At 40.7% G+C, this 10,246-nt stretch overlaps 1 protein-coding gene across 1 annotated transcript in view; it reads right to left on the reverse strand.

The window, feature by feature from the left end:
- Nucleotides 1–379: 379 nt before the first annotated feature.
- mvb12ba (multivesicular body subunit 12Ba) overlaps nt 380–10,246 on the reverse strand; it is a 23,703-nt gene continuing 13,836 nt past the window's right edge. Inside the window, exons 6-10 of the mRNA XM_046067708.1 lie at nt 6,935–7,078; nt 5,444–5,538; nt 4,752–4,807; nt 3,579–3,638; nt 380–2,747 (exon numbers count right to left, since the gene is read on the reverse strand). Coding sequence (XP_045923664.1) covers nt 2,661–2,747; nt 3,579–3,638; nt 4,752–4,807; nt 5,444–5,538; nt 6,935–7,078 — 442 coding nt within the window. The 3' untranslated portion in view covers nt 380–2,660. The remainder of the gene's footprint in view (nt 2,748–3,578; nt 3,639–4,751; nt 4,808–5,443; nt 5,539–6,934; nt 7,079–10,246) is intronic.

Below are 10,246 nucleotides of genomic sequence, written 5' to 3' on the forward strand. Positions count from 1 at the left end.
ACCTACAAAAATAACTATCTACTGAAACCCGTGACATCTCATGTCACCTTAAAAACTAACAGACAGGCAGGGTTGTTATTTGTTGTTAATGCAGACATTAGTTCACTATTAAATGTTTCAGCAACACTGGCTGGAAGTAAACACCACATGTGAGAAATGATACATGTGTAGCTCATCACAGAGCAGGCAGACACACTCAGCTATAATACACACTGCTTCACATGGGCGGGAGCTGTTAATCCTTTTACCCCCATCAAACACATCAGCAGTGCAATTGATGTATTTTATATGTTACACTTCTGAAAACAACAAGAGTCTTAGGGACAACGTGGTCGCCTCACAGAAATGACTAATAAATTAGACAAACAAAAATCTAAAATAAAGTTCGTCCATGCATTTATGACTTGATAATGTTCAGAGACACATGCAAGCAAGTAAAACTGTTTTCTTTGAACACCCATCTTATGAAACAAATGGAGTGTAATAAACAAAATAAATCAGGGGCACTGTCCTTCACCATCATCCTTGATGCTTTTCAAGACAATATTATAATAACACAAAAAGAGATCTGAGAACAAAATAATGCTTAAACATATTTAGAAAAAGTGGAGATTAGGCCTGGACAGTATTTGAGAATTTCTGGAATATCAGTAGGTATATATGTACGCTCATAAGTAACAAGAAATGTAAGAACAGAAATACTGTGCTTGTGTGGCTGACAATGAACAGTCAGTCTGGTTCAGGGTTGCACTGCTTCCCAGCCCCTGCTTGGTGTCCCATCAGCCTCATTAGAACTGAACTCAAGTAGTGGTTCTGAGTTGGTAATTTTCTTTCACATGTCAAATGGATAAAATAAAAATACAACGGCTAAATCAACGTTTTCTGACTCCTAAAACAGATTCAAGCTACAAAAAAAAGTCTGTTTAGAAAGGTAGAGGGAAACAAACTGAATCAAAAGCCTACCACTGTTACAGCGTATACATACGATCTGTAGGCACGTTTTTTTCACATCAAATAAAAAAAAGAGCACTTTTGCTTGACAACATGTATGATGATGAAGAGCCAACAATCTGTGACACCTTTCTGTGTGTTAAACACTATTGACAATGACAGTTCAGATGATGTAAAGAAACTAAAGCTGGGTATGCAAAGTCAACCTCTCTCAGTATGGACTGAAATGCATCGGTGGCATGGAGGATCCAGAACTGTCAAGTACCCAAACTCGGCAACAAATAGTGTGCTGTGTGTGTTTACGTCAACATGTGGATGATAATATAAAAAACAAACAAATAAAATATCTAATATTGTTGTTCATTTAATATCCCATTGTTTTTGTGAATACAATGTCCCGTAAGCTCAAGACAATCTAAGTGAGAGCTGCAGTGGTTTAGTCGGATGAATGGTTCCCTTTGTTAGGATCATGCAGATTTCTACTTGGAATCTCAAGGTCTGCATACTCCACGTGAACAGTAAACTGTAGCTTGTATAGTGTTGCAGAAGCTAGTGTAATAGAGCTAGACAGAACTGATAGAACCCTACTTGCATATGTAACTCGTTTGACGCAGTCATTTGAAACATGACAGAGTGTGACCAAAAGTAACTGGCTCGCAGCTCCGCCTGAGTTGCACTGCTGATTCCACAATCATTTAAACCGATCCCTAAAGGTTGTGCTGATTTGAATGCATTTTTTAGAACATGTTTAGGAGGAGTGTTAGTTAAAATGGGGAACTCTTCTTTCCACATAAAATATATATTTTAAAAAAGGTATATTAGTAGTTATTCAAAGTAAGGTATGGACAAAAGTAATGTTTTGGTATTGTTACTAAAACTCAGGTGTTCTATTATCACTAATTTGGAAAAACGAAACCAAGCCCTAAAAAATAGCAGACATTACAATAGTAACACTTGACAGAAATCTTAAGAACAGTGGTGTGTGTGTCAACCTTTAAACAGTGATAGTGGCTGTGGTGGAAGTTAGCCAAGCTGCTGGCTCAGAGACAGTGAATATATGTGGCAAACAGGAATCGCGCTGAAATTCCCAAGGTGCACTCACAGTCACACCAGTATATTACAGTAACATCTAGAGAACAATGACAATACTTCTTCATCAAGAAGTCCAGTACACGCTAAAACATCCCATGATATGAAGCTTCCTTTTGTATTTCCAACCCTGGGATGACGTACCCTCCTGGTGCCATGACAGAGCAGAGGCGTTTCATAAACCAGGAAGGTAAATATGATGGCTGCTCTCAGACTCTCATTCCATTTCAGGGAGCAAAGGCCTAACAGGTCCATCAGATCCATCAGAATAAAGTATCCTTTTATCTTTGTGGTTAAGTCCTTCAGATGGAGTGGGGCTATTTGGATTACATTGAACAACACTTCCTCTTTTGACAAAATACACATTATTTTTAAATCACAGGTGAGATTTCTTTCCATTTCCTTGACCAATAAAGGTCTGTTTTGTCCAACAATGGGCAATTCCATCTCATTTTACAAGCCAGCTCATCAGTGTTGTTAGTAGTGTTTTGTTCCTTTTTTCTCAGTACAGGTGTTTGGGACTGTTTGCTGTGGGCAGGTCCTCAGTAGTTGTGTACAGGTCTCTCCTGTTGGTGTCCATAAGGGGAGAGTGTTGTTAGGGAGAGGTCAGGAGGGGATCATCAGGCCTCAGAGCTTAAAGAGGTCCGTGTTGGACTGGGAGGGAGACGAGCTGCTGCACTGTGCTCTGTACGGAAACTGTAATCATACTGACAGAGGGAGACAAACATCATTACTGTGCAATACACTGTGGTAAAATGATCCAACCCTGCATTGACTTTATCAAACATGAGTGCATCAGTAAAATGAGGAGTCCAAACATCTCTGACAACAGGTGCGCTTGACTTCAAGCGGTGCTGTGCACGTGATGCATGCTGGACTTAACATAAGGCATGCATTAAAACCTCGCAGGAGCAAGGTTCGCTGCAGGCGCCGAGTCCTGCAGCCGCTGTAGCTTTTCTGCGGCTGCACAAAGGTGGAACCACACTATTGCCTGGTCTCGTGGCATTTTTCTTTGCAAATGCCTCAAGATCAGTCATTGATCTCAGCTCACAATAAGCTTGCACAGGTAGAATGTGTCCGACTTGACGGTGCCATTTTTATTCCCCGCCACTGCAGCCGCCTGCAGCCCACATTAGACTATCCAGTCGGCGAAAGTTAGCCGCCGTCATCTTGAACGCACCTAATACAGTAGATCAAACCAAGGACCACACTGGCTTCTGGTGGACACGGTGTGTAATTACAGGAACACTGCAATTTATTGAGCTTGTAAAGGCAATGTAAGGAAGATGGAGGATTCAAGACACCATCAGATCTCACATCATCTGTTTTCACTTTACTACTACTACTTCCCACACATCCATCAAGTCACAGCACAGCAGTTCAGGATAATTCCTGTTTATAACAACCTGGATGTTTATAGCAATATTACTACAGCAAAGTCCTACAGGTATCATCAACATTTTCAGTTTGACCCGCAAATAAAGAGGATACATAATGTGATAAAATGCAGGCTGCCTGTCTGATAGCTGTCTACTCACCTCTTTCTCAATCTCAGCCAGTGACTTGATTGTAATGCCCATCAGATCCACCTGCTGCAGCTGAATATGGAGAGCAGTGATAGTCAGTTAGTTGTTCAGTTATATAAACAAGTTCAACTTCAGTAACTCCAGTGTTGCCTCCACAGCCCTGTCTTTTGTTTTTACACTGGTTATTTTGAACAACAGTACAGAACTTGAGCAGAGGCATTACAGCACACAGTCAGACACCTCTGCTATAGGAGGATAAAACCTGTCACACACTTGGGCCCAGTTGTTCAAAAGTAATCTGATCGGATTTCGGCTATGGGATTGGATCAAATCTGGAAAATGGGTTGTTCAAAAGAAGAAAAGGATTCTGAAATCGGATCAGATCTCCTAATCCAATCCTGTTTGTGATCTGGATCAAACCTTCAGTTTGTGTTGTTCAAACTTTTTAGTAGAATTGGGATCCCTTTGATCCAAAAAAATATATATATTATATCAGGATTATCCTGATCCCAATAGAAGGATAGATTCAGGGTGGATTTTAGGATTTTGGTTTCATGTCTTTTTACTGGGGCACAAAATGAAACTCGGCTGAACGGTGCTACAGTCTGTAGCTGAACTGCTGTACCTTACTGCATTCCAGCAGCAACATTAGTGGGACCAGTCCAGCCGACATGTTTCTGGATTTATTTCAGGTTTCACCACCACAGGAGCTCGGAAAAGAGGCCGGAAGAGTTCTTTACCAAACAAAGATGATGATGACTAGAAGTCACTTCTTCAACGAGAAACAGAAAGAGCGGAAGTACAGATTAAAACACGTGTTCCAAATATCCACAATATATTTGTGAATGATGTTTATTTGTTTTTTATTTATTTGTTGTGGGTCAGATGAGGGGTCTGACTGTTTGAAGACACTGAAAAAGGAAGGGACTGTTTGTATTGTCTCATTTTTTATTGTCCCCACGTTGGTTATGGCCATTTAGAGCACTGGTAATCTGGATTTGGTAGTCCTGAAAAGTCTGTATCAGGGTTATCCAATCCAATGTTGCTTTGAAAAACTGGCACAAAAGTAAGAGGGGTTACATGATCCTGCATAGCGGAACATGGGATTTCCAATCATGCTGATCCAGATTAAACTTTTTGAACAAATGGGCCCTGAAGACTAAAGACTCAGCTTGGGTAACTTACATCCGACGAGGCACAGGCAAACTTCTCAGAGATCATGAAAGGCACTCCGTCCATTGCTGAAAGAGACAGTTCACATAAATGCTCATGAATGTGCATTTTACAGCAGCAGCAGAGAAAAACAGAAAAACATTTATTCACATGTTTATAAAAAAACAACAACAATATTTTAGGCCCTATTTTAATCACACGAGCGCTACAAAAGGGCTGGGTGAACTGGAATAGAGATCCGAGGTTGTGGAGATTAATAAATATTTCAGTCACAATTCTACGGCATTTCACTTCCATAACTACGGTCATTTGTACCGACCGTCCAGTGTGTGTGTGTGTATATATATATATATATACATATATACACACACACACACACACACACACACACACACACACACACACACACACACACACACACACACACACCACTGAAAGTTGGAAAGAACGCAATAGGATTAAGGAGAGCCAGTCTTGCTGGCTTGCTGCATCTACTGATTACAGCGTGTTTAATAGTTTATTTACAACTGAACTAAATTGGTTTATCAATGTTTAATACTAGACACCCTGATTTTAATTTTGAAGTACATTTTAACATACAGCATTCACCATGTGTGGCACGAGTTTGATTTGTGCATTTCAACAAGACATTTGTGATTTTGTGAAGAGGATGTTGAGAAAAAGACCGTCAAACTGCTTCTGACCTGAGATAGCATACAGGTTGGAGTTCTGGTGCTCGTAGTCCGGTCTGGTAGTGTTCTTCCCTCTGAAGCTGGCTGGGAGAGTCATGGAAATGTGCCTTGGTAAAAAACAAAATAAAAAAGCATCCGGTCACTTCAATGGAGACAAAACACTCAATCTATGCATTGTCCCTTACTGCACGTCCATGTTCAGTCATCAGTGAGTGGACTTTGGAAAGCCTTAATAATCATTTTGTTTAGAGATTTTCCCCCTAGAATTACTCCTCTGAGCTCTGGACCTACAGGAGCAGAGGAATGGAAAAAGATGAGGAAGTACATTACCTTTATGTTCTGTTAGGTGGATTACGGGATCACAAAAAATCTGCATCATTTGAAACTAGAGAAAATGATTCCAGGCAGCTGATAGCCACAACAAACATCAAACATCATACTCCTTCTGTATTACAGCTAGCAAAAACTCTTTGTGCATATGACCATACGGGGGTTTAGTTTTAAAACCTGAAAAAATTTAAACCTATGCTTTAAAGAAATACAGGGTGTCACAACTCTGCATCACACCTTTGTGTTAGGGCTCCAGCGAGACTCGTGTCTGTGCCCTGTGTGAAACAAAAAGTCAATATTACAGTTTTATATTTAATTTTATATACGGCTATTTCTTTCTAAGTCACATCGCATCTCATATCAACTTTGTAGAAGTGAGCACTATATTATGGGCCACATATGAAAAAAAAAAAAAGCTAGCCTACTTGTTTTGCAAGATCGCGTCAAGCTGGGTTTGAACTCACTAGAGCAAAAACAATTCCTCCTTGGGATGCACTGCTTTGCCTAGGAGCCACTCAAAAACTCATAATTCTTCAATTTCTAGCTTAAGAACTATGTAATAACTATGTTATTTCCCAGGAAATTAAACAAGCTTTTCCTCTTGACCTCAGGTGAAGATGCCAACGATGGTCGTTCAGACTTGACCACGGGTGGTTCTAACGACCATGACGACTGTCGTTACCACAGCCAGGAGTACTAACGAACCAGCGGTATTGATGATCCTAGCTAACGATCCCACAAAGGTTAAATGAGTTGCCTTGCTGGTCATTTCAGAACTGAAGAAGTCTCTTGGATGAGGGATGAAACGTTTACTAGTATCTTCAACCAATACCAGTTGCCCTTGACTTCAACCTTCTTTGGATAACTCTAATGTCCTGATGAAACAGGTATTCAAAGTGACTTGACAGTTCCAAGAAAACAGTGTACATTAGAATCAACTTCATAGCAGACAACTTTCTTTTTGTCAACATGGCAGCAATTTTAATTTGTTTTTCAGCTGAGACCTTTTCCTACTTCACTGTCATCTAAATCTAAATATGTTCCCCTTACATTGAGGAAAGGATGTTCAACAGGACAGGATAGTCAACATACATGTGAGTTATGTGTGTTAAGTGATGATAAAATCAGACACGTTAGCACACATGTACAAATGCATCATTAGAGTGGACATACTTGGGCATAGGAGCAGCTGGGACTGGGGCTGAGCTGGAGGAGGAGTTCATATTCTGGATGTTGTTGGTGGCTGGTGTGTTTGTGGAGTCCTGGGCCCGAGGTACGTTCCCCATTCGATACCAGATTCCCATGTTGTTGAGCTCTCTGTCAAACAAGTTCATAAGCATTAATAAGAAAACAGAGCTGAAAAGAGATAATGTGGAAAAGTTACAGGCTTCACATAAATGTCCACTTAGTCTTAGGCTCCAGCCCTTCAAAATGTGAGTACATGGTACAGCCCATATTTTCTGTTTCATTTATACTTTCTCTGAGGAATTAATGCTGGAAATGCCTTATGAACAGCTATCCGGATCTTTTTTATCCTGCTGCTTTGTGGACTTTGTTGACTGCAAGTTTAGCTCGTGTATAAATGCGACAGTTAACAGACTTTATTCTGAGCACAACCAGGACACTGATCTGTTCGGATTTTTTATTTATATATGAAATAAATATGATTTAATAAATGTTTTCTTCCACTTCTAAACTTGCCCTGTGCTAGAAAACACTCTTGTCCCAAATATTATGTATACCAGATTTTTGGCAACTCTATCAGATTTCTACAAAAACATCATTTACATCAGGCATAAAAAGGATTAGCTATATCCTGAAACCACTCATCACAATGATGAGGTCCTAAAAAGCTTATTCTGCAGCACCATGGTAGTAACTTGTCAATCACAAGGTAGCCATGCCCTAAAGCCTCCCCTGCTTCATCATCTGTCTCAGAATTTTTTGAAACCATTTTCTCATCTGTTGCTGCGGTTTACATTCTCCCCAAATGCAAATTTAAAAAATGCACTGAGGAATGTTCTGGGTGTACCTTACACATAACTGGATATATCATTTTATTTTATATGTTACCATATTTTAATTAATTATCTGTTAAGTTCTGTGTCTTTTTGTTATACAACTTGAATGGGACTTTACTAAATGAACATCATGCAGCGTTTAAGACGACTTGAAACTAACCATAAACTCATTAGAAATGTTTTTATGAGGTAATAAATCAGGTGAGAAGCAGGCTCATAAGCTCCAATGCAATCAGACATTTTGCAGCCAGTGGAGTCGCCCCCTGCTGGCCATTAGAAATAATGCACGTGTAAGGCTTTGCTTTTCAGACCCAGAGGTTCCCGCTGGGATGGGACCTGAAATTGAGTCATAGTGGGTAGAAGCCGAGGATGACACAAAATCATCGATACTAACAGAGAAATTTCTATCAGTTAAATACTGTAGGAGGTGAACCACTCATGGGCAACACCGGAAATCGTTATGTGGTGTTCCAGACAATTTAAGAGGACAGTGTGCCAATGGTGTTGAAGGCAGAGCTCAAGTCCAGGAGGACCAGGATTTAGCAGCTACCTGAATCAGAAGTCAACAGAAGCTTACTGCTCAACCTCAGGAGCGCAGTCAGTGCTGTGAAGGGCATGGAAACCTGACTGATAGAAGATTAACTTGAAGATTGTTTATGGAGATGGGTCTAGGCTTGTTTTTTTAACGAGGGGAGAGACCATCTCTGATCAGAAAACTGAAATATAATTTAACAATCAGGATGTAAAGTACGTGTACCGGACAGGGTTTAGTCTAAGCATGTACTGATTGTCCTTAATAAAAGAGCAGTAGGTAGTAATGACATGTGGCTAATTAATGTTACTATAAATATAGCAAATGTTACATAGCAGCCAAAAAAACCCCAACATACTGTTAGCTTTCCTAATCACCTTCCAGACTGGAGTCTGAAGCCCAGGGGAGCCCACCACCTTCACTCTTCCAGCAGTTGGGAAACAACAGACAGACTTTAACTACACTCTGTGGTCATTTGTTCTGCAGCGTAGGGCTGGACGGTATATCGGTATACTGATCTAATTTCAAGAGATATAAAATTAAGCAATACTGTTTTTACCGAAAGAGTTTGATGTTGAGTTAATTAATATGTTTCCCTAAAGTCCTTCCAGCGTTTGCTTGTCTCCGTCCCACACCGCACAGCCTCCCTCTGCGCGCAGCCACTCTAGCTCATAAACTTCAACAACATGGAGGGAGACTCAGTGCCAGTCGACACTGCTGAAGACCTGGCTTGTAATAAGGAAAACATCATTTTAGTCCGTATTTCCCACACATTAACTTTCCTTCAGCGGGCTGCCCAGGAATATTTGGCGACGCATTGTATCATCTCTCATAGAAACACAGAGTTGCAATCTATTGTGTTACGACACGTGGATATTTTACAAGCACGAACCAGGTAAAGCGACAGTGAACACACCAGTGCAGCAGGTGTCATTTGTTACCTACCATGTTGGTTTTGTTTTGAAAGGCTATATCGTCAACACGCCTCCTCAACATGCGGCCTTGCTGCTGCTGTGAACGGAACAGCGGGTGGAAAAGTCTAGATGACAAGTGTTGTTTTTCGTCTATTTTATACAACGTAGCTGACTACTGATGAAGAAAGTCACCAGAGCGGACACACAGTGAGGGAGAGAAAGAGACGGAAAGAAGCGGGGCACGCTGATGTGTTTGCAACAGAGGTAGGTAAAGTTAGGTCAGTGAGTGTAGAGAAACGAGAACTGAAGGTAAAGGAGGCACATTCAAGAAGTTACTGAACACTTAAATAAGGTGGAGAATGAAGTAGGCTATACAGTGGGGCCAAAAAGTATTTAGTCAGCCACTGATTGTGCAAGTTCTCCTACTTAGAAATATGAGAGAGGTCTGTAATTTTCATCATAGGTACACTTCAAACTATGAGAGACAAAATGAGAAAAAAAAAAAACAAAAAAAAAACAATTCCAGGAAATCATCTTGAGGGATTTTAAAAGAATTTATTTATAAATTATGGTGGAAAATAAGTATTTGGTCAATAACAAAAGTTCAACTCAATACTTAGTAACATAACCTTTGTTGGCAATGACAGAGGTTAAACGTTTCCTGTAAGTCTCCAGCAGGCTTGCACACACTGTAGCTGGTATTTTGGCCCATTCCTCCATGCAGATCTCCTCTAGAGCAGTGATGTTTTGGGGCTGTCGCTGGGCAACACGGACTTTCAACTCCCTCCACAAATTTTCTATGGGGTTGAGGTCTGGAGACTGGCTAGGCCACTCCAGGACCTTGAAATGCTTTTTATGGAGCCCGAGCGGTGTGTTTGGGATCATGTCATGTTCCATCTTCAAGGCTCTCACTGATGGAAGGAGGTTTCGGCTTAAAATCTCACGATACTTGGCCCCGTTCATTCTTCCCTTAACACGGATCAGTTTTCCGGGCCCCTTTGCAGGAAAACAGCCCCAG

The sequence above is a fragment of the Micropterus dolomieu genome, linkage group LG13 (assembly GCF_021292245.1).
Source record: "Micropterus dolomieu isolate WLL.071019.BEF.003 ecotype Adirondacks linkage group LG13, ASM2129224v1, whole genome shotgun sequence".
NCBI lineage: Eukaryota > Metazoa > Chordata > Actinopteri > Centrarchiformes > Centrarchidae > Micropterus > Micropterus dolomieu.